This window comes from Pongo pygmaeus, chromosome 7 (genome assembly GCF_028885625.2).
Source record: "Pongo pygmaeus isolate AG05252 chromosome 7, NHGRI_mPonPyg2-v2.0_pri, whole genome shotgun sequence".
Taxonomy (NCBI): Eukaryota; Metazoa; Chordata; class Mammalia; order Primates; family Hominidae; genus Pongo; species Pongo pygmaeus.
In genome coordinates this window covers 42,760,837-42,785,573 of record NC_072380.2, presented here as the reverse complement: position 1 = coordinate 42,785,573, position 24,737 = coordinate 42,760,837, and the positions used below count along the sequence as shown (strand labels likewise).

General features: G+C 44.9%; 2 protein-coding genes across 12 annotated transcripts in view; one reads left to right on the top strand and one right to left on the bottom strand.

Moving 5' to 3' along the window:
- The window catches only part of SLC20A2 (solute carrier family 20 member 2), a 126,466-nt gene extending 123,519 nt beyond the window's left edge, over positions 1-2,947 (top strand). For 9 of the 10 annotated variants that reach the window (XM_063668724.1, XM_054499763.2, XM_063668727.1 and 6 more), the window contains one exon: positions 1,459-2,947. In XM_063668724.1, coding sequence (XP_063524794.1) covers positions 1,459-1,623 — 165 coding nt within the window. In that variant the 3' untranslated portion in view covers positions 1,624-2,947. The remainder of the gene's footprint in view (positions 1-1,458) is intronic. The other variant, XM_063668726.1, reaches the window with a different exon arrangement.
- A 10,597-nt stretch (positions 2,948-13,544) lies between these two features.
- The window catches only part of VDAC3 (voltage dependent anion channel 3), a 14,162-nt gene continuing 2,969 nt past the window's right edge, over positions 13,545-24,737 (bottom strand). Inside the window, exons 4-10 of one of the 2 annotated variants that reach the window (XM_054499756.2) lie at positions 24,283-24,332; positions 20,557-20,709; positions 19,713-19,765; positions 17,430-17,657; positions 15,987-16,137; positions 14,518-14,575; positions 13,545-14,071 (exon numbers count right to left, since the gene is read on the bottom strand). In XM_054499756.2, the coding sequence (XP_054355731.1) occupies positions 13,980-14,071; positions 14,518-14,575; positions 15,987-16,137; positions 17,430-17,657; positions 19,713-19,765; positions 20,557-20,709; positions 24,283-24,332 (785 nt within the window). In that variant the 3' untranslated portion in view covers positions 13,545-13,979. Of the gene's footprint in view, positions 14,072-14,513; positions 14,576-15,986; positions 16,138-17,429; positions 17,658-19,712; positions 19,766-20,556; positions 20,710-24,282; positions 24,333-24,737 lie in introns of both variants that reach the window. The other variant, XM_054499757.2, reaches the window with a different exon arrangement.

The following is a 24,737-nucleotide window of genomic DNA, read 5'->3' as shown; positions in this document are numbered from 1 at the left end:
TTTTTATTTTTAGTAGAGACAGGGTTTCACCATGTTGGTCAGGCTGGTCTCCAACTCCTGACCTCAGGTGATCCACCCACCTTGGCCTCCTAAAGTGATGAGATTACAGGCATGAGCCACCACGCCCGGCCTGGTAAATCACCATTTTATAGCCATCGTCATAAACATTGGATTGTGAAATCTTTAGCAGAAGGGGAAAGTGAGGTTTGATAAGATGCAGGATATTTTAATCATATTAAAATGTCTCTTCACAGATTGTGGCAAATGTCAAAAAATAGTGAATTTGGGTAAAGAGAAAACAGGAGTTCTTGCAGCTTTTCTCTAAGTTTCAAATTATTTCAAGATACATTTTAAATGTTCCCTGTTAACTACAGTCGATTTCAGGGAATTTTTTTTTTTTTTTTTTTTTTTTTTTTGAGACAGAGTCTTGCTCTGTTGCCCAGGCTGGAGTGCAGTGGCCTGATCTCCGCTCACTGCAAGCTCACTGCAAGCTCCGCCTCCCGGGTTCACGCCATTCTCCCGCCTCAGCCTCCCAAGTAGCTGGGACTACAGGCGCCTGCCACCACGCCTGGCTAATTTTTTGTATTCTTAGTAGAGACGGGTTTCACCGTGTTAGCCAGGATGGTCTCCATCTCCTGACCTCGTGATCCGCCCGCCTCAGCCTCCCAAAGTGCTGGGATTACAGGCGGGAGCCACCGTGCACGGCCGGGAGTATTATTTTTAAAGCCAAAATCCAGCCTGGGCACGGTGGCTCACGCCTGTAATCCCAGCACTTTGGGAGGCTGAGGCGGGCTGATCACTTGAGGCCAGGAGTTTGAGACCAGCCTGACCAACATGGCGAAACCCCATCTCTACTAAAAAATATGAAAATCAGCTGGATGTGGTGGTGCTTGCCTGTAATCCCACCTACTCAGGAGGCTGAGACAGGAGAATCGCTTGAACCTGGGAGACATAGCTTGCAGTGAGCTGAGATTGCACCACTGCACTCCAGCACTTTGGGAGGCCGAGGAGGGAGGGTCACTTGAGGTGAGGAGTTCGAGATCAGCCTGGCCAACATGGTGAAACCCCGTCTCTACTAAAAATATGAAAATTAGCCAAGGGTGGTGGCGTGGGCCTGTAATCTCAGCTGCTCAGGAGGCTGAGGCAAGAGAATTGCTTGAACCTGGGAGATGTAGGTTGCAGTAAGCTGAGATCACACCACTGCACTCCAGCCTGGGTGACAGAGTGAGACTCTGTCTCAAAACAACTATATAAAACAACTATATAAAGAGCTATATGATGAAAAGAAGAATCCCCAAACAATTCTACCTAAAATCTAAGCTATTTTAAAAGCTTTAACAAATGTAGGGGACTGGGTAATGTACTAGAGCTTGTTTCTGAGATTAGCCCACGTACATTGGTTGAGTGTAGCCTTTGTGGCTCACCTGTTTTTACTTTGCAATGTCTGTGCTCCCACAGGTGGGCTCAGTGGTGGCCGTGGGCTGGATCCGCTCCCGCAAGGCTGTGGACTGGCGCCTCTTTCGGAACATCTTCGTGGCCTGGTTCGTGACCGTCCCTGTGGCTGGGCTGTTCAGCGCTGCTGTCATGGCTCTTCTCATGTATGGGATCCTTCCATATGTGTGATTTGTCTTCTTCCAGCTGCAAACAGCTAAAGGGATGGTCTGATGTGGGTGTGTGGGAGACATGTGCCCTCGTGCCGCACATACACATCCTGGCCGTGCACGGCTGTCTCATGACCAGCTCTCTGCCTCCCTTCCAGGAGGCTCCATCCCACACTGTTCACCCAGGCTGCGGAGACTCACCCTCCCGAGCTAACGTAACTACTGTACATAATAATATGTATTAAACTGGTATCGTGGTGACATAATGTGGTGCAGTTACTTATATATTAAATATCTATTGTATCCATAGAATAGGCAGCATTATTTCAAACATATTCAAGTTGGGAGTGGAGATCATTGCCTAGAAGTCAATATTCAATAAATCTTGTACATAACTATTTCAATGGCAAATGTTAAGCCTTTTAAAAGGAAAGTGTAGATTGGAAAATGATTTTTTTTCCAAATGATGTTTTTCCCTTCTAATATACTATAAGGTAATGAGCTTCAGGACAGGCAACACGACCCCGCAGAGGTCGCGTGCTGTGGGATGACAGCGGGACGGGAGCTCACAAGTGCTTTCACTAAAGATTTGTTCATATACTGTGTATTGATTCTTGTGTAATATATCATCATTGCTTTTGTAAATACGTAAAACTGTAATTTTTTAATGGTGTGCTTCCCTTATACTTTTTTGATCAGAGAATTTTGGAAAGTACCAAAGAAGCAGGGGAATCGTTGGCCAGTGTTACATTTTCACATTGTCTGTCTCCCACCCTCACTGATGACGCCTGCCCCGGAGCAGCGTGTGGCTGTGACACCGTCACCCAGCATGCGCCACGCCGTGGCTCCCACCAGCAGTGCCACCGCCGCCACACCCCAGATCCCGCCCACCCTGCAGTGGCCTTTCCTTGTCATCAGAGTAGAGAATGCACAGGTGTTGGTGAGGGGGTGTGGCTGAGCACTACATGTCAAGTCCAGGGTCAGTTTCCATCCCAATTCTCCCTGCAGCCTGAAGAACGGATCCTTGTCTCCAGTGTCAGCACAAAGGAGGCTTTTTCTGTGCTTTGACATTCTAGCAGTTCAGGGATGAGAGGGAGGGAGAATCCTGGACGCTGGATGGAGTATTTCTCTGAGGCCCTCACAAAGCTGGACACCCCCAGGCTCTACTCCATCCCATTGGAGTCTCTTCTTTTTTGATAGCGGGAGGGAGGAAGTACGACTAATGTTGGAGCCTGAAACTATGGAAATGCTGCTAAAATTTTTATATTGACAAACATTTTCTTGGTACTTCATTGTCATTTTTCATTAATCAACCATATTAAATTTATAATAAAAAATGCCCCTCAGAAGTTTGCCTCCAAAGCCTTTTTCTCAATATTGACAATTTTTCTTTCAGAGTTTCCACAAAAACCAAAGCTATATAATTTGGCCCTTGTATTTTTCACATACCCTTTGTTGGTTTCCCTTATTTGACTACTGTTACAGGCTTGTACAGAAAACACAGGTGAGCAGGAAAGGGAGGCACGGCGTCCCCGCCCCGCATTCAGAAACCTGCAGTCAGCAGCTCATGGAGTAGTCGGTTGCCATGTTCAGGGCTGAGGACCGAGCAGGGAAGTGCAGCTCTTATCCTTTGCTCAAGCAGCCAAAAACACCCTGGCTTGCATCTTCTGGAGCCCCCAGAGGGAAACCCCTTAATCCTCTGCAGCGGTGGCAGCACAAGCTCCGACTCCCTTAGGAGCTGTGAAGGTGACAGATGAGGCAAAGTGGCAGGTGTGAAAAAATGCATCTTGTGGCCGGGCACGGTGGCTCACGCCTGTAATCCCAGCACTTTGTGAGGCTAAGGTGGGTGGATCATGAGGTCAGGAGATGGAGACCTTCCTGGCCAACATAGTGAAACCCCATCTCTACTAAAATACAAAAAAATTAGCCTGGCATGGTGGAGTGCACCTGTAGTCCCAGCTACTTGGGAGGCTGAGGCAGGGGAATTGCTTGAACCCGGGAGGCGGAGGTTGCAGTGAGCCAAGATTGCGCCACTGCACTCTAGCCTGGCGACAGAGAAAAAGACTCCATCTCAAAAAAAAAAAAAAAAAATGCATCTCCACTAAGAGCCTGCCCTTTCTGGTGTTTAAGCCCTTCATTTCCCCACTTCAAGAAAAATTGATTTTCCTCCCAAATCTATGTAAGTAACAGCACAACACAATGCAGGTGAACCTTGGGCAGCCTAAGCAGTCTGCAGGATTCAGGCAGAGACACGCTAGCCACCCCTGTCCAGGGAGGAGGGCTGCCACCTGGGACCCCCGGCCCAGCCCAGCAGGCAGGACAGGCAGGACAGCAGAGGCAGCATCTTGGGGTGAGAGGGGAACAGGCCACACTTACCATGTTGAGCATTCTCATGACTGAGCACAGGCGCCTCAGTGGCAGTTCTGGGAGAAGCCTCGCCTACACACACCCCTGCCTGGCCTCGCTGTGATCTGACGCACAGGGCCACCTGGCCAGCCGATCCCCTGCGAGGGAGGGAAGTCACTCCACCTGGGACCCCTCCCTCTGCAAGGTGGCTCCTGTGGGTGGCTGGGGGTGCTGCAAGCCAAGGGCGGGAAAGCAGAGTGCCCAGGGAGCCAAGCGAGGTGGTTGGGAGGGTTTGGTCAGCTGAGGCCGAGCATGGACCATCTCCAAGCCGGAGGGGACGCTGGCAGAGGCTCCCTGTCTTGGGCCACCAGCCCACAGTTCTACCCAGAGAATCTTTCCTGAGTTCACCAGCTTCTTCCTCTAATAATGCAGAGTCCTCAGACAGAGGGAACCTCACACAGACGGTGTGGGCAGTGCTGCTCACTGCGATTCTTTTCATGGGATCCCTTTACTCCACCTGACAGAACCATGGGGAGGCCTAGAGATGCCTCTTTCCTGCAGTCTGGGCTCCTCTGAGGGGGGAAAATCTGGATGCTGTCAGAGGAGCTTGAGTTCTGAGACAATGGTCTTTTACTTCATTATTGCTTTTCCAAAGGGAATGAACTTTTTTTTTTTTTTTTTTTTTGAGACAGTCTCTGTAGCCCAAGCTGGAGTACAATGGCGTGATCTCAGCTCACTGCAACCTCTGCCTCCCGTGCTAAAGCAATTCTTGTGCCTCAGCCTCCCGAGTAGCTGGGACTACAGGCACCCACCACCACACCCGGCTAATTTTTTTTTGTATTTTTTTGTTTTTGTTTTTTGGTTTTTTTTGTTTTTTTTTTTGAGACGGAGTCTCACTCTGTCGCCCAGGCTGGAGTGCAATGGCACAATCTCGGCTCACTGCAACCTCTGCCACCCAGGTTCAAGCAATTCTCCTGCCTCAGCCTCCTAAGTAGTGGGGACTACAGGTGCCTGCCACCGCACCCGGCTAATTTTTTGTGTGTTTTTAGTAGAGACGGGGTTTCACTGTCTTGGTCAGGCTGGTCTTGAACTCCTGGCCTCATGATCCACCCGCCTCGGCCTCTCAAAGTGCTGGAATTACAGGCGTGAGCCACCACTTCAGGCCAGGAATGAACTTTTGAGCAAATATCTAAACACAATGGATTCATTTTCAACAAGACAATTTTTTAAATAAGCCCTCTCCACCTCGCCTTCTTAAAAGAAGCTGAATTCTTAAGCAGTAGGGATCTCAAGCTGCAGAATAAACATTTAAAATCAGCATCGTTCAGGATGACATGTAAAGATCTCTGGCCTCTGGGTTTATTTGATGACAAAGTGAGGTGGCAAAAAAGCCCTCTGTGTAGCTGGTGCAGTGAGTTTTGAGGCGTCCCTGGACGAGGCTGTTGCTGGACTGTGCTTGCCCGTGGGGGATCACACTTGCCGGTGCGTTGAAGGCTCCTGGAGTCTGGCAGAACCAGGCTCAGAGTTCAGCTCCTGCTTCACTAACCCTGGGCCACTTCCATCACTCCTATTAGAGCCAGTTTTCTTGTGTACAAAATGGGCCAAGGGACCCTTTCCCGGGAGTGTGAGGAATCAGAGCATCGGCATGAAAAAGGGATCACCCCAGAGCCTGGCACCAAACAGGGGCTCCTCAGGCAAGCATTTGTCCCTCTCTTGTGGGTGAATCCTTTATTTTTATGGGTGAGTCCCCTGAGGAGGATGGCTCTCAGGAGAGCATTAATGCGATGATGAAGAAAAGGAATAGAAAAGAGACCACAGTTAAACAAAACCACTAGAGACAAGGACGCTAGCAAATCAGTTCCCTGCATGATGGGAGACTGGGGAAACCCATAGAATATGGTTACATAAGCGGGCAGTGGAGCTCTCCTCTTGGATTAACTGTCACCCTCTTAAATATTTTTATCCTTCATTATATTGAAAAAACAATAGGCCAGCTGCAGTGGCTCACGACTGTAACCCCAGCACTTTGGGAGGCCGAGGCGGGTGGATCACTTGAGGTCAGAAGTTCAAGACCAGCCTGGACAAAATGGTGAAACCTTGTCTCTACTAAAAATACGAAAAAATTAGCCAGATATGGTGGTGCACACCTATAACCCCAGCTACTCCGGAGGCTGAGGTAGGAGAATCGCTTGGACCCAGGAGGCAGAGGTTGCAGTGAGCCGAGATCATGCCATTGCACTCCAGCCTGGGCAACAAGAGCGAAACTCTGTCTCAAAAAAAAAAAAAAAAAAAGCATGACTAATATTATGAAAAAAAAAAAGAAGTCACCTACATCCCATCATCCCGCCACCACCCTTCTGAAACATTTTCATTTCCCTGATTTTACTGGATCTTTGAAACACGTGGAGCTGGCCGGCCACTGCAGGCACGAAAGCCCAGAATGAGAAAAAGTTTCGGGGCCAACTCATCCAGGGCCAGGGCAGGCCTCAGGCTTCCTGACCTTATCTGGAGTCTTCCGGTTCATCAGCGGCCAGGCCCGTCCACAGCTGTGGTCTCCATAAAAGGGGACTGTGGGTAGGCCCGGGAGGAAGTTCCAGGAAGGAGCACTACGAGAGGTGATTAGGAGCTTGGAAAGGAAGCCTAGGAAGAGAGGGTGAGAGCTCATTCCGCCTGCTTCTATAAAGGAAACACGAGAATTCAATATGATCTTAAGTGAAGGGTTTCACTCAGTAAGGATGACCATCTGCTCTCCGTGTGGCTAGAACAAAATCTACTTACACAGCAAAAGGGATTTGGGCCAGAGTAAGATGGAGAATTTCCTTGCTTTTCCCGACTTGCCATTTAGAGGTTAAACCTGACGCTGATTAGAGACGGCAATGAGTGGTAGGGAGTGGGGCAAGGAGGTCAAAAGAGGGACTTAAAGGGCTCCAGGCAGAAAGCACGGACGAGGAAGCTGTGAGCATCTGTTTGGCAGCAACAACAGCGGCACCTGGTGGGGTCGAGTTTAATTGCAACTATGACTATCTCTGGCCCTTTCAATTGCAGCAGTGAAGTCACCTCACTGAGTGTTAATTATACCATAATTCAGAGTTGCAAGAAATGCTCAGAAGTGCCAGGAATGGTCTGTGTTTCTTTGGTGGTCACAGGGAACTATGAGCGCCTGCTGAAGGAGAACCTCGGTCCCTAAGCAGAAATCCCCTTGGCCTGGGAGGCCCGACCAGGCCCGCCTGCCTGAGGGCTTCCGTTCAGCAAACATCATCCACCAGTGCCTATCACCTGGCACGCGCCGGCCTGGCCGCTGCTGGAATGAAGACAAGAGAGGCCTCCAGCGCTCATGGGCAGAGGGGAGACAGGCACGCAGCTGCAGCACAACGCTTGCCGCCGAGGCTGTGTTCACTGGAGCTGGGAGAGGTCGGGAGGAATTGTCAGAGCAGAGGCGGCAATGCGGCCGAGACTCCACGTGCGAAGGGCACCCAGCGCACAGGTTCCGCCTTGGGGAACAGTGACTTCTGGATGCCTGCAGAATCTCCGAGAAGAGACGTCTGCCAGGCAGCTTGAAATAAAGGTTTAGAGTTCAAGAGGGAGTTCTGCGATGGAGAAATGCTTCGGGAAAGAGCTTCAGGAGGCAGCCGTCTGGAAGGCAGGTGGGAGTGGCAGTTTATGGAGCAGGGCGGGTTACGAGCCCCGACGGAAGGCGGGAAGCACACGCTCCACTCCGCTAGCCCCAGGCCTGGACGCCCACCCCAGGTGGGCCGCCAGATCCCGGAGAGGGGCAGAGCTGACTGTGCCTACACTGCACGGGAATGCTGAGCCCCGTCCTTAACCTTCCTTCCACGTGACTGGACCCCATTTGGAATCCACTTTTGCTTCCTACCCCCTTTAATCCACTCCGCCAGAGGAAAGGAGTGTATTTGGTAACTATGTTGGGGAAGAAGGAACTGGGCGTGTTGGAGTCAGCCCCCCTCGGGAGGCGCCCCGTCTCCTCCAGGCCACCCAACCTCGGCAGGAGGGGAGGCCTGCCCAGCCCGACATTGCTGGTGACTCACCCTAAGCCACAGCTTCACCGGGCCTTTCTCAGTAGGAAAAGCGACATTCATGGAGGTCTATCCAATGGCACCCTGTCCTAATTTACAATTCGTTTTGTTTTTTAAGAGACGGGGTTCTCATTATGTTGCCCAGGCTGGTCTCGAATCCCTAGGCTTAAGGGCTCCTCTGGCTCCGAAAGTTTTAGGATTCCCGGCGTGAACCACCGCGCGGCCACGATTTGTTCAAAGCTGGGCGAGGCCAGTGGCGCTAGTATCCGACCACCCTTACCTGAGAGGCCGCTGGGGCGCAGAGGAGCCACGATTAAGGGCGCGCAGGATCTGAAAATGCCCCTCGCGCTAACACACACGCCTGCACCCAGAACCGGGCTGTGGATTACAGGGAAGGCAGCACCTGAGCGCCAGGACTGGCGTGGTGGGCAAGGGAAAGGGGGCTTTGCTTCTCAAGGGTAGCCGAGGAAGCAGCATGCAGAAGGCCGGGCTTGGCGTGGGGACCCCGAGCGTTTACAAAGAACGCTCAGGGGGCCGCGCGGCTCCAGCCCCTTCTGAGTTCCCTTCCCAGCCCCCGCGCTAGAAGCTGAGGCTCAGAAAGGTAACAGCGAGCCTCCGAGGACAGGCACAGGAAGCCAGACAGAACCCCAGGACAGCACCGTCCTCCTCTGTCCCTTGAGCAGACCCTCGGCATAGGACGACGGTCAGCCATGCACCATGACATCCTCCCGGTGACTTGCGGGAAAATTGGTATGTAAAATAGGATGCCTTCCCTTAACATTTGGCTCATGCCCGTAATCCCAGCACTTTGGGAGGCCAAGGCGGGCGGATCACCCGAGGTCAGGAGTTCGAGACCAGCCTGGCCAGCATGGTGAAACCCCCGACGTCTACTAAAAATACAAAAAATTAGCTGGGCGTGGTGGCAGGCACCTGCAATCCCAGCTACTCAGGAGGCTGAGGCAGGAGAATAGCTTGAACCCAGGAGGCAGAGGTTGCAGGGACCGAAATCGTGCAGCCTGGGCTGTCGCCCAGTCTCAGACTGAGAGTGAGACTCCGTCTCAAAAAACGAAAAGAAAAGAAAAGAAAAACCCCATGCTTGTTAGTCTCTTACCACAGGAAACACTCGTCCTCCTGCGTCACCCTCCATCGGGGTAGCCTCGCTAACGGCGGCGAGCGGAAGCCAGGGCGTCTCGCCTAGGCTGGAACCGTGCTCCACGTGGGATGCCCGCCCGCCCCTGCAGCCGCTGGGCCTCCGCCTCCTCCAAACTGTAACAGTCCTAAGAGCTTTTTCCTGATTACAGAAATAATGCGAAACTTGCTTTAGAAAACTGGAAAAGTATACAGTAAATAAGGATATTTATAATTCCACCTTCCTGAGATAATGAATATTAACATTTTGGAGCATTTTCTTCTATATTTGCGTTCACATTTTTAAAAATAAAATATTAATACAAATCTAGAGGCATATCCCTTTCATCCACTTCAGGCCATCAATACAAATAACTTCTGCCCAAGGAACAAAGAGGCCTCAGGGTTCCCCTGCTGCCCCTTCCTCTCTGTCCTTACGTGCAGGTAGAACAGTCCTGCCTCTGACCCAGAGCCAGGGTCCTGGGCAGCTCATTCATCCCCCACACCCCAGAGGGATGCCTGCAGCCACAGTCAGCCCATGAGGCTCCCTCCACACTCGCGCTACAGGGAAGGGCTTTCCAGTAAGACACAAGGTGAATTGGACTCATACTAAATTACAGTTCACCCCTTCTCACCCCTTTTCCATTTGTTTTACTTTATCTCTGGTAATGGTGGTTCAACTCACAAAGATAACATCAGAGAAATAAAACTGTCATGTGGTTGGTATCATAGATGTTTTCTGACATACATGCCGTCTAGTTCCTACCCAGTTACCCCTAATTTGGGTAAAGGATATTGTCTAGTTAAGATCATCTTTGGGGGGATACCTTGCACTGACATTTTTCAAAAAGCAAATGTGTCTAGTTGTAAGACAACTCATCTGGAAATGCAGCAAGGAATCTGAACGGGCAAAGGAGAACTGTAAATAACCAGTCAACACAGTTCCATCTCACTGGCCATGGAGGGAAAGCAAAATAAAACAAGTGATCATTCTCACCCATAAAACATAAAAACTTCAAACTTAGGTAACAGTCAAAATACTACTGAGGATGGGCCGGGTGCTGTGGCTCACGCCTGTAATCCCAGCACTTTGGGAGACTGAGGCGGGAGGATCGTGAGGTTAGGAGTTCAAGAGCAGCCTGGCCAACATGGTGAAACCCCATCTCTACTAAAAATAGAAAAATTAGCCCGGCGTGGTGGCACGCGTCTATAATCCCAGCTACTCAGGAGGCTGAGGCAGAATTGCTTGAACCTGGGAGGCAGAGGTTGCAGTGAGCCAAGATCACCCCATTGCACTCCAGCCTGGGTGACTGGAGCAAGACTCCGTCTCAAGAAATAAATAAAAATTAAAATTAAAAAAAAAAACAACTGAGGATGTGGGGAAACGGACACTCAAACACCATTGGTATAAAGAGAAATTGGTACAAAATTTTTGGAGGGCAAGTCTGTACTACTTAGCAAATGCATATGCCCTATGGCTCAGCAATTTCAATTCTAGAAATCTATCCTACAGAACTACACTGTCCAATATCCAATATAGTAGCCACTGGCCACATGTTATTTAAATTTAATTAAAATTAAATTAAGCCTGGGCAACATGGTGAAACCCAAACTCTACAAAAAAAATACAAAAATTAGCCAAGTGTGCTGGCATGAGCCTGTAGTCCCAGCTACTCAGGAGGCTGAGATGGGAGGATCACCTGAGCCTGGGGAGGTTGAGGCTGCAGTGAGCCATGATCACACCACTGCATTCCAGCCTAGGCAACCCAGCAAGACTGTCTCAATAACTTAATTTAAATTAAAATTTTAGTTCTTCGGTTCCCCTAGTTGCATTTCAAGTGCTCCATAGTCCTATGTGGCTAGTGCCTGCCACACAGGAGACTGCAGAGACAGATCACCTTCATCACCCAGAAAGCTCTGCTGGGCAGTGCTGGCACAGGAACAGTCACAGAAATAGACAAGGGGCCGGGCACGGTGGCACACACCTGTAATCCCAGCACTTTGGGAGGCCAAGGCAGACAGATTCCTTGAGGTCAAGAGTTCAAGACCAGCCTGGCCAACATGGTGAAACCCCATCTCTATTAAAAAAATTAGCCAGGCATCATGGCAGACACCTGTAGTCCCAGCTACTCAGGAGGCTGAGGCAGGATAATTGCCTGAATCCAGGAGGCAGAGGCTGCAGAGAGCCAAGACTGTGCCACTACTCCAGCCTGGGAGACAGAGCGAGCCTCAATGTCGAAAAAGAGAAAGAAAAAAAAAAAAAAGACAAGGACATTCAATGCAGCACTGTTTATAAAGCAAAAAACTGAATATAAGCAAAAAAGGGGAATAGTTAAATAATGTCACATTTATACTAAAGCATGCAAATAAAAACATGAAGCAGACGTGAACAAATAGTATACTGCAAAACAAGATATCCACTTTTTTTTTTAGATGGAGTCTCACTCTTGTCACCCAGGCTGGAGTGCGATGGTGCAATCTCAGCTCCCTGCCACCTCTGCCTCCTGGGTTCAAGCGATTCTCATGCCTCAGCCTCCTGAGTAGCTGGGATTACAGGCACCCACCACCACGCCGAGCTAATTTTTGTATTTTTAGTAGAGATGGGGTTTCACCATGTGGCCAGGCTTGTCTCTAACTTCTGACCTCAGGTGATCCACCCGCCTCGGCCTCCCAAAGTGCTGGAATTACAGGAGTGAGCCACGGCGCCTGGCCAAGGTATCCATTTTATCGTTTTGTATATATAAATAGATATTTACGTAATACTGAAACATATCTTCAAGGACATATCAAACTGTCAGTGGCAGAAGAAACAGGAATTAGAGAGAAGAATGAGAATTTTCACTTTTATTTACTTCTAAATTGAACTTGTTTAGAAACAAATTCAAACAGCAAACTGCATTGCTGTTAATTTTTAAAAAGAGATATGCAGGGAAGACCCACTCAGGAGCCCCTCTCTGCAGGAGAGAGCTTTTCTTTCCTCTTTTCTCTTGCCTATTAAACCTTCACTCTTAAACTCACTTCTTGTGTGTCCATGTCCTTGATTTCCTTGGCATGAGACAACGAACCTCGGGTATTTACCCCAGACAACAACGCCACTTCATTTTGGGGCCCCGTCCAGGATTGGAAAGTACATTCATCGTAAAGAATGTTGAAGATGGAACATCCAAATGGTGCTACAGATGGAGCCACGCATGGACACACCTTTCTTCTGAGGACCCTTAAATCAACCCCAGGAGGAGCCTTAACTGCTGTTCCCACATGACACCCCTCTTCAGCAGGAAGTAGCCAGAAAGAGTCATCATCCAACACCCCCTAACAGCAGTGAGTTACCACTCCTTATAGGGGAAATGATACCAGAACTAGAAATTATTTAGACAGATAGGGTAAGAGAGTCGTTGGTAAGGCTTCCTTTTAATAAAAAGCAGCCCCCAAATCATTTCTAACAAAAAGCAGCCTGAAAAAAAATCAAGCTGCAAGCATAGATAAGCAAGCTGGAAGCTTGCACGGGTGCATGCCAGCAGCTGTGCCAATAGGAAAAGGCTATCTGGGGGCCAGGCACGTTCAACATGGAGGCTCCCTCTTCCTTTTTGTCACATGTGCAGTAAAAAGGCAGGCAACATGGCACCAGCCAGGTAGAGAACCCATCAGCATAATAAAAGATTAGGGTGGGATGGCCAGCTTCTTTGTGCAAACAGCACACCTGGTCCTATCAATCTCTCAGACCCAGTGTAAATCAGACACCACCTCCTCAAGCTAGCCTATAAAACCCTGTGTGTTTCATCACAAAACCGAAGACCCACTCAGGAACCCCCTCTCTCTGCAAGAGACAGCTTTCCTCTTCTCTCTCACCTATTAAACCTCTGCTCTTAAACTCAAAAAAAAAAAAAAAAAAAAAAAAAAAAAGATTTTCAAAAGGAGTTCTACTTTTAGGAAGATGATTTACCAGTGAGCCCTGAGGATATTAGTCTGCTCATTTCTTCTCTAAACTGGTACTTCATTCCTTGGTTATCATTTTTCTATACTAGTAATCAAAAATCATGTTTCTGAAGCCCAGGAGGAGCCCCAGAAGTGTCCACCCAGCTCTGGCCTCCTCCCACCGTCTTTCCTCCCCGTGCTTCCCCAAATGCACTCGTCCCTCAACCGTCTTTTCACCCGCTCACATCCACACTTTCTCAGCAGCTGGACACAACTCCGGGGGTGATGCGACCCTATCACACCACAAGCACAACAGATGTGCCACCCCCCAGCACAACCATGTTCACTGCTTCCTTCCTCAGCCTGCCCTGTGAGAGCAAGAGAAGAGCAGGGGTCAGTGAAGTGAAAGGGACAGACGGCAGCCCTGATACTTCAGACACAAATCTCGCCTGTGAAAGCGCTTCTTAAAACAAATCACATCAAAGGTAAGAAAACCACCACCAGCAAGTCAGATGAGCAGTTATGTTCCAAATGTGATGGGTTTATTTTATTTTACTCTGATGCAAAACCAAAGATTCCACTATAGCACAGAGACCAATATATTACAAGGTCATGAAAAAATGGCGTGGGACATGCAGGACGTGATGTACGAACTGGTGGGTCAGATCGTCTCCTCTAACATGACATTACACTGTCGCTGAGGAACACATTTAATAACACTTCAGAACGGAACTGAAACGTGGCACAAACATGACAACTTCCAGGCATGCCTTCAAGCGTCTCCCTCAGGAGGGATTCGCAACCCCTAGACTTCAGTGTGGGGAGGATTACAATTCTTTGGAAGAATAAAAAGTTCACACTTTTGAAATTTCACAGAAGAATTTTAAGGCCAAAACATAGTGGGTTCATTTCTCTTCACTTCCAGGGACAAATCTGATGCTTTCCTCAAACCACATTAAGCTTCCAGTTCAAATCCCAAGCCAACCTTGTGACCTCCTGCACTGAAGTTCTTCCCATCGATTAAAGCTGATAAAGTCAATTTGACTCCTAGGAAGAAGAAAACACCACAATCACTTGAAACAAGTATTACAATTAGATCTGAACTTTCTAGAAACAACAGATGGAATCAATGGTGTGGATTGTAGCTGGGTATACGAGCTATAAGCAAACAGCTATTACTTAATCGGTTATTTATAACCATCTGATGTGTAATGAGGAAAGCATGATCATGGCAAACTTTCTCTGAAGTTCAGGGTTAAGGGCAATGAGTGATCAACCAAACTCAAAGGCCAAAGTGACCACATTATAGTCAGAAATACATACTTTTTTAATGCAAAAGTATTTGATCTGTTTTGTTTTCTGTCTCAACAACCAAATGTTACAAAATGGTCCGAATCAACTTACAGTGACTACAGGTTGTTCTGTAGGTTATTTTCATTTTTTTCTCTATCACGTTCCACCTCAACCCCTCTGTTATTAATTCCTTTACTTACCTGGTCGAAGGGTCTGAGTATAACCCAGTCCAATCAGGCTGGCATTATTTACTTTAGCCTAAGATTAAGAGATAGAATAATAACAGAAAACAGTGAATTACAGATCAGTCCAATATAACCATCACTTTGTGCATCACGTTTCCAATGCTAAAAGCACCCTAGGACCAATCTAGAATTACTGATTTTTTTTTTTTTTTGAGATGAAGTTTTGTTCTTATCACCCAGGCTGGAGTGCGATGGTACAATCTTGGCTCACTGCAACCCCCGCTTCCTGGGTCCAAGCCATTCTCCTGCCTCAGCCTCCCAAGTAGCTGGGATTACAGGCATGCGCCCCCATGCCCGGCTAACTTTGTATTTTTAGTAGAGATGGGGTTTCACACATGGGTTTCACACATGGTAAGTACCAAACTCCTGACCTCAGGTGATCCCCTGCCGCAGCCTCCCAAAGTGCTGGGATTACAGGCGTGACCCACCGTGCCCAGCCAGAATTACTGATTAAGAAGTCAGTAGGACTTGTAGGGGTGGGACGTACCTTGAGAATGTATGCTTCAAGGCCTCAAGCAAAATTTTTAAACACTACACAACCAAACACCCTGAATTCTCTGAGATACCAGCTGACAATCTCTCACAGTGGTTACAGCATGAACTCGGGTGACAGAAAAACAGACCTAGGTTCAACTGTGGCACTGCCAGTTACTATGTGACCTTAGGCAAGTTAGCTGACCTTTCTAAGGCTCAGTTTTCTCATCTGTAAAACAGGGATGAGGATAACACTACTCGCCACATGGAGTGGTTGTGAGGGTTAAATGACGTAATGTACGTAAAGCCCTTAGCACAGTACATGAAATTTAAGAGCTCAGTGTTATTTTTAATAAGAGTTACTATAGCAACAGAAATAGTCATCTAATCCCATGAATTTCCAAATAAGAAAATTCTGAGGCCAAAGTGATAAAATGACTTGACAAGGTCAGACAACAAATATACAGGAAGAGCTAGGACTAGAAGAACCCCTATTTCCTGACTTCAAGCATAATTTTTTTTTTTTTTTTTTTTGAGATAGACTCTTGCTCTGTCACCCAGGCTGGAGTGCAATGGTGTGATCTTGGTTCACTGCAATCTCTGCATCTGCCGGGTTCAAGCAATTCTACTGCCTCAGCCTCCCTAGTAGCTGGGACTACAGGCTTCACCTACCACACCCACCTAATTTTTGTATTTTTAGTAAAGACAGGGTTTCACTATGTTGGCTAGGCTGGTCTTGAACTCCTGACCTCAGGTGATCCATGCACCTCGGCCTCCCAAAGTGCTGGGATTACAGGCGTGAGCCTGGCCACATTATATTCTTTTCACTACACAATGAGCTGGCTTATTAAAGTTAATAAAGAACAAGCAAACTACACTCATATCACAACATTCTCTGAAAACTTAGACACAAACATAAGAGCAGATCCAATCTGGCAGCACATTCTTACAGAGAGAGAAGTTCTACAATCCAGCATGTACTTAGCAGCAATGCCAAAACGGGTGTTGTTACTCCCAGCTGTCCAAGCAAGGTTTATGGATGTTTCAATCTTCTCATTCACCTTCTGGTAGATAGAACCTCCAAATTCAGTGCCATCATTCCTGTTTTCATAGATAAGAAAACATCATAAATATCTAGTTTGTACCATTGTTATTATGGTAGGAAAACAAATTCTAAGACTATCTAAACAAGGATCCCATTTTGTAACTATAGATTTCAGCAAATTTCTAGCATAAATGACTACTAAACAAAACACAGAACTAAATCCAGCTATGCCAGTAATGACTGCTTAATTAAAACGTTAACACTTGATCCATTTACTTGGCTCCTCCACATGATGTGAGTTGCTTAAGACAATTCAGTTAAGCACAAAGGCAGACACCTCGGGTAAGTATAATCTATAGGTCTCTGAGAAGTTCATAGAACTTAGAAACTTCAAAGTAGAGTTCAATAAAGATTCTGCAAAAAAATAAAAAGGTAGAGGTATAGGAATAAAACCAATTCTGGATTTCCTTTAAAACACAATCCTACAGTTAGAAAGCACCCTCCTACAATACCTAGGGTGCACTGCTCCAGAAAACCACCTTAGTTATTGCTTCCAAGCATGCCAGAGGTGAGTCCTTGGGTTTTCATGGTTTTCCTGATAATACTGTTTCATCAATTTCAGTAACTATCTATACCACTGCTTGCCTTTGTTTTAGCCATCATAAGTAAATTAGAGCATCTAGCAGAGAGGAATCTGCAGCAGTTTAAAAACACATAGTTTGCCCTTTGCTTTTTCTTCCTGGTATAGCAGCAGTGTCCAGTAGGCTCAACATCAAATACTACGTGAAAGTTCCGATTCATCCACCAACATGGTGCAGCCTACATAACTGAATCCCAGGACTCTTTCAGAGCACCTGCTACTTCTGAGTGCATTAGCGGAACCCGGGTTCCAACCGAGAATACCGATACCTGAAACCTCCACAGAATTACCAGGATGTCCCAGGATGCTCAAATCAATTTGGTGGTTGTTGTTGGTGACCCAAACAGACCTGCTTCCAGATACTGTCAAGATGAGAGGGCAGCAGAGGAAGCAGTAACATCTCCAAAGGGTCATCTTACCATGAGGTAAGCCACGCTCTGGGCTCCCTCTATCCCAGTGGTTCTTCTACAGAGGCTGGAGCTTCCTGAAGTTTGGGGTGCAGGCTGAGGGGCCAGTGACCACCAGCAGCACAGCCTGCACACCACGTGCACCAGCCTCCTGGCAAGGTTTTGCTATGAGGATAGCACCGCAAGGATGGATATTCACCAAGGCATGCTAAATCTAAGTACCATCACTTCTCAGCATGCTAATGGCTACAATATTTTGGGCAACTGCACTGACACTAAGGAATAAATTATAAACACTCACACATGTGTGTGCAGCTGGAAGTCCGCAGCCTTGTAACCCAGGGCGAAATTATTCTGTGACAGTTTGGATTTGGCTGTGTCAAAACTCATCTGATAGCCAGCAAGCCACCCTTCGAAAGCCAACACAGCCCAGCCATAGATGGTTGGTCCAGAAAAATCTATATCAACATTACTGCCAACACTAAAACAATCCCGTTTATAGGAGGCCTTCAATTTCCCACTCTTCTTTCTGCAACAAACAAACAAACAAAAGCAAATGATGACAACAACATGAGTTTTTACTACTGTCTAGGAATTTTTAGAGTAAGATCCTCTCTCTCATCTCCCAATGTAAATATTATTTTGGTACATGCCACATATATAGTAAAAACGTTTCAAATGACCTAGTTCTACAAATATAATTTTGTTAGGATTAGACATGTATAGACTACTATCATCTATTACTCATTACAAGTTCAAATGATAGGATACTTCATGATTTATTTCATAAAAGCATGAACAAAAGTATAAAAATGAATAAGAGGCTGGGTGCGGTGGCTCACACCTGTAATCCCAGCACTTTGGGAGGCCGAGGTGGGCAGTTCACGAGGTCAGGAGATTGAGACCATCCTGGCCAACATGGTGAAACCCTGTCTCTACTAAAAATACAAAAATTAGCTGGGCGTGGTGGCACACGCCTGTAGTCCCAGCTACTCGGGAGGCTGAGGCAGGAGAATCACTTGAACCTGGGAGGTGGAGGTTGCAGTGAGCCAAGATCATGCCACTGTACTCCAGCCTGGAGACAGAGCGAGACTCGTCTCAAAAGAGAAAAAAAAAAAAGAATGAATAAGATATTTCAGTGCCAAATTAATAATCTGAAGGTGTATGTATACAGATGTACAAGAAGTCAAATCTCTTTAAATGTTTCCAAATGCCAAATGCCACAAAGAACCCCCAATATACATTATTAACCTATCATGGAGAGAAGTGTGCTTTTTTGAAGGACAAAACTGAAAAAATGAAATTAGTTCTTAATAACCCTATTCCAATCAAGCCTCTTGTAGGAGTATTTGTCCTGGCCGGGCACCGTGGCTCATGCCTGTAATCCCAGCACTTTGGGAGGCCAAGCCAGGCGGAACACGAGGTCAAGACAGAGACCATCCTGGCCACATGATAAAACTCCGTCTCTACTAAAAATACAAAAATTAGCTGCGCGTGGTGGTGCATGCCTGTAGTCCCAGCTATTTGGGAGGCTGAGGCAGGAGAATTGCTTGAACCCAGGAGGCAGAGTTTGCAGTGAGCTGAGATAGTGCCACTGTACTCCAGCCGGGGTGACAGAGCAAGACTCCATCTCAAAAAAAAAAAGAAAGAAAAGAATATTTGTCCTAAAGATAACTGAAGTGTGTGGCAAAAAGAACACAACTGTTGTTACGGCTGAGACAAATGTCACTTTGCATTCATCTAGCAACCTCTGTCCTTCAGATAGCATGGACCCTCATTAGGCAGATAGGAAATGACACAATCCCCCTTTTTTTCACATGAGGAAATTGAGGTCAAGAAGTTGGGGGATGTACAGAGGCTAAGAAATCAAGTAGGCAGCAGAACTAATCATTATAGCATCTGAGAACCAGAAGGGGAAAAAAAAAGGAATTAACTTTTTTTTTTTTTTTTTTGAGAAAGAGTCTCGCTCTGTTGCCCAGGCTGCAGTGCATCTCGACTCACTGCAAGCTCCGCCTCCTGGGTTCATGCCATTCTCCTGCCTCAGCCTCCTGACTCTTGAGTAGCTGGGACTACAGGCGCCCACCACCATGCCTGGCTAATTTTTTGTATTTTTTAGTAGAGATGGGGTTTCACCGTGTTAGCCAGGATGGTCTCCATCTCCTGACCTCACGATCCGCCCATCTCGGCCTCCCAAAGTGCTGGGATTACAGGCGTGAGCCACCACGCCCGGCCAAAAGGAATTAACTTTCTCAGCAGAATACCATGTCCATCAATCTTCAGAATTGCTTAAGATTCATCTATGGTCTCAAGACTCTTCTAGCTCCTAAATTTTTTCTACCATGTGTCTCTCTGAAATATATTTATACATTTTTGTTCATCTATTCAGTTTTCAAATTGTTCATCCTGCCTTGGTGGGGAGGGATCTTCCTTTATCTGTACTACACATACAAGGTCTCCAATATTCCTTATAGCAACCTTCTAAGTTCTTCCTGCCTCTGAACTTTGCACTATATCTCCTTATTCTAAAGCTCTCTACGCTTTCAGGCTCCAAAAACGTTTCAGGAAATGGGATTTGAATAATTACCCTGTGTTCGGTACAAATATGGTATCAAGAGTCAGTTTCAACCCTTCAGCCAACTGAAAAACAAAGATTTAAAATAAATAATTAGTAATTTTCAATCATTTATCCAACTCAAGAAACCAATTCTAAAGTTTCCTCTAAGTTCTTCAACAAAAAAAAAGAAGTCATTCAAGAAAGCGAAATATTAAATTATGTAATAAGTAAGCTATCCATCCTCCTGTCCCCTCACCCCAGCCTTCATCATGGTTCTCCCACCAAAAAATGGGGCAAATCCTATTTTAGCAAGTTAACATAAAATACAGTTCAAAACCAAACAGAATTCCCATACAACAAAATCATCTTGATACTCTCTTGAAAGAGCGGTAATGAGATAACCTGACATTTAAAAAGCAAGCTAAGTCATTTTACTCAGCTTTGCATGTACATTATCTATACATAGTATCTATACCAAAAACAATGCCCTGTACATAGTGGGCACTTGACAAATATCTAATAGATTTTCTCCTTGAAAACATGAGAACATTTTAGAAGAATTTTTCTGTCAAGCCTATTTTGCAACAATTACAAAACTAAACCAAATTTCCGCAAATAGTTTGTTCTACCCAGGAGAAGCTCAGCTGTGTAACAGAGAACCAGTCAGAACAAAGATGTAATATAATAATTAGAGTACTCACAAACAAAGCCTTATTTTCTAGAAACATAAGACATCAAAAAAGGCCACATGCAGAGAAAAAATATGGCTACTAGATAGGTTGTAAGATCTCTTCTGATTATATTTGGGGTATGTTCATCATTCAATCTACAAGATAAATTGAACCTATGAATAACTTCTAATGCTTTCTCTTACCTTATTCTCCCAAGAGATTTCTGTTCCTAGAGTATTGTCTGTGTTCCATTTTTGGGTGAAGGTAAGTCCATAGTTACAGACCTTATATTTGGTTTCTAGGTTGCCTGATGCTTTCCCTGTATCAGTGTAAGCATGACCAGAAGTAGAAAATTCCTGGTAAGCAAGAAAAAGTAATTACTTTAAAATTAGCTCATCAAATAGAAAATATTCACTTTGGAAAGCAGTGTTCAATGCATCAAAAACAATACCATTTACTATTTGCCACAGCCCTATTCTAGAGCAACTTCTTTCCTCCTTTCCCCTTGCTTTTCCAGTCCCTAAATATTTTAACCAGTTCTGCCAGGCGCAGTGGCTCATGCCTATAATCCCAGCATGTTAGGAGGCCAAGGCGAGTGGATCCCTTGAGTCCAGGAGCTCAAGACCAGCCTGCGCAACATGGCGAAACCCCATCTCTACAAAAAATACAAAAAATTAGCCAGGCATGATGGCACGCGACTGTAGTCCCAGCCTTAGCCCAGGAGGCAGAGGTTGCAGTAAGCCGAGATCATGCCACTTCACCCTACCCTGGGCAACAGAGTGAGACAGCTCAATACCAGTTTCAGATCTTTCCATTACTCTACTTCTCTTATTGATATTTCTTGTTCCATATACTCTCTTACTAAATGGGAATCCTAAATTCTCTCCTTTAAAAAAGAAGTATCTTTACTGAAAACAAATGCCTTTACTAAAAAGACCAAAAATATTGTACTTAAACATTTTACTTTCATGACCTAAAAAAAGATTATCAGTTCTCTGCTATATGTTTCAAACTATCAGTTAATTTCAAAGTCCTTAAAAATCCCAAAATACTGCCCTCCTCCTTTTTAATAGGGTCAACACTTTACTACTTCCTTTTAAAAATACGTTTTTTTTTTATTGTGGTAAATACATTTAACATACATTTTACCATTTTAATAATGTTTTAAGTGTACAGTGAAGTGGCATTAAGTACAGTCACACTGCTGTGAAAACTTTAATGCTTTTGTGTGCAAAACTGCAAAACTTCTGCTTAGACAATTTCAATATTTGAAAGTACTACCCATTTTTCAAAATAAAGTAGAATGCTATAATTTATCCTTCTTTCCCCCTATCTATCCTGTCTAGCTTTAAGAGTGCTTTCTATCAAACAGTTACTATGAATGAGACTCAGTCTCAAAAAAATAAAATAAAATAAAATACATCCTTTGCCCTAGTTCAGTGCCCTTTAAGTCATATGACAATAAGCAATTAGAAATAGACCTCCTTCTGGGGAAAGCAGACAGCACCTGTCACTGACAATCTATGAACTGTCAAGAAAAAACATTCTGATTGGTCCTGTTTTAGGGAGCATTTCTGAAATCCTGCCAACAGTAGTGAGATGCTGCCAACCCTGACCAGTCTTTTTCACTGCCTGCAACATGAATCCTCTCCTTAACAAATGCCCTGCCCACTAACTCTAGTTCTACAGGCAGATGAGACAACTGGGAAGCTATGTTCTGTTTATCAACACCACACAGAATGGTTTCAAAGAGAGTATCATGCTGCACATTTAGGGGAAGGCCTTAGTAAAAAAAATTAACATGTTAATCATGTTTAACTGTTCACATAATTATTTTAATGTCACAATCATTTTTCTTTTAGTAGATCCAACTATCTAGTGTTTTATTTTTTACATTTACTTTTCACAAACTCGACAAGTATAACAAATGCAAATCTTAATTTTGGTGTTAGAAAAACCTTATGCACAAAATTAAGGTAGAGGGGTAGTCTACATTTCTCCCTTGTCAGCATCAATTCTTAGTTTGAAGGTCTGTCACGAATCTAAAATGCCACAGGTACAAATCTCAGAAAAAAAGGCTAGAATTGTTCTAAGTTGAGTTCCAGGCTCACGAGTCACAGTTCAGTTTGTGTCTAATTTCATAATTTGGTCAAACAAGTGCAAAACACATTTATAACATGCAGATAACATGCATATAGCTCTATATTAAATGCTTAGTAAGCAACAAAACAAACAAAAATGTTACTATTAAGTAGACGGCATATGAGAAAAATATCAAGACACAATCTAAGAAATTTGGAACAATGATTGAAATTTATCCTAAATCAATACCAGAAACCAAAAGCAGCCATAAAAACAAGCATACGAATAAGCTTTTTATTCTTACCATCTGAATGAATATTACCACACAACAGCAGCATGAAAGGGAGATAAAATTTTAGTTGATAATTTTTGCAACACAAACCTCATGAGCAAATTCTGGAACCTACACAAAATGAGAATGATTCTTCTATTTTAACAGAACTATATACACAGCGTGCCCATCTTAGTAAGGGAGGTGCATATATATTTATTTACTCTAGAGAAACCCAGGGAAAAAATGATGGTCACAAACCATGATTATATACAGTATCATTAGAATTCCACATGCCTTTGTCCTTCTAATTATACATCCAGAAATAAAATTTGCATGGGTTTGAATGGATAAATACCAAAAACGATGCAGCCAATGAGGAGAAATCAGAGTAAGGTAAATTAAAACTTAACCTACTTGCTGAGATTTATTAAATAAAAGCAATTTTTTTTTTGAGACGGAGTCTTGCACTGTTGCCCAGGCTGGATGGCATGCAGTGGTGCGATCTCTGCTCACTGCAACCTCCGCCTCCTGGGTACATGCCATTCTCCTGCCTCAGCCTCCCGAGTAGCCAGGACTACAGGCACCCGCCATCACACCCGGCTAATTTTTTTGTATTTTTAGTAGAGACGGGGTTTCACCATATTAGCCAGGATGGTCTCGATCTCCTGACCTCGTGATCTGCCCGCCTCGGCCTCCCAAAGTGCTGGGATCACAGGCGTGAGCCACCGCGCCTGGCCTTTTTTTTTTTTTAAGACAAAGTCTCACTCTATCACCCAGGCTGGAGTGCAATGGCTTGGTCTCGGCTCACTGCAACCTCCGCCTCCCAGGTTCGAGCGATTCTCCTGCCTCAGCCTCCCGAGTAGCTGGGACTATGCGCGTGCCACCACACCCAGCTAATTTTTGTATATTTAGCAGAGACGGGGTTTCACTATGTTGGCCAGGCTGGTCTTGAACTCCTGACCTCGTGAACCACCCACCTCGGCCTCCCAAAGTGCTAGGATTACAGGTGTGAGCCACTGCGCCCAGCCAAAAGCTATTGTTAATGATACTTTGAAAATATGCCAACATAACCTTTACTGTAGTCTTTACTTCCAATTAAAAAATACTTTATAAACATCAGTTAAAAACTGTAGAATAATGTACATGCATACGTGCAGAAAGACATTTTATTTACATATTTTGTTTCAACTAATCATGAAGAGGCAGAGTAAAGTTAATTTGTTTTTGTAAAAGAGTAATAAAATTTCCATGAACCCATTATCATGGAAGTAAGGTTTTTGGTGCCCATATACATATTCATGAAAGTATAAACATATGACATGGGTCAAAAAATATATATTCTACATCTTCTGAGTGAAAGCTGTAGTATATTCTGAGAAACACAAAAGGTCTCTTCAAAAATTCAACTTGGTTGTTTATTTTAATTGGCTAAGAATACTGTTTAGAATCTGAGAGGACAAAGCTGTGGGGAAGACAGCATGGTGCTGGTTCAAGTAACTAGACTGTCATGATTTTAAACAGATTCCTTTAAATTAATTATGTTACATCCATTAAAAATATATTAAATACTCACCACTCCACTACAAGACTTGGTTTTCAGGTCTATCTTGACCATGCCAAAGCCTATACACACACACACACAAAAACATGGTAATGTACAAAATGTGATATTTACTAGTTTTTGCAACTCAGAAATTATGAAATAGCCTATAGTACCTTCCATATGAAAAATGCATAGTATTTTCATTGGGTGAGAGTTCCTCAAGAAACTGAATTATAACCAAATAAATTCAGTATAATTTTCAAGCACTCAAAATGAATAAAGATATACTTTTAAAATGTAAGTTAAAGAAAAAAATAAATGAAAGGAATATGCACTATTCCAAGAATCAAAATTGCTGAAAATAGTGTGCTGCTGTATATATCGCTTAAAATATACAGTTAACATTACTAGTTAATAAGAAAAAATTAAATATGTACAGCACAAAAATTTAAGTTAAATTTTAAAACCTAAAAAATATTTATTTA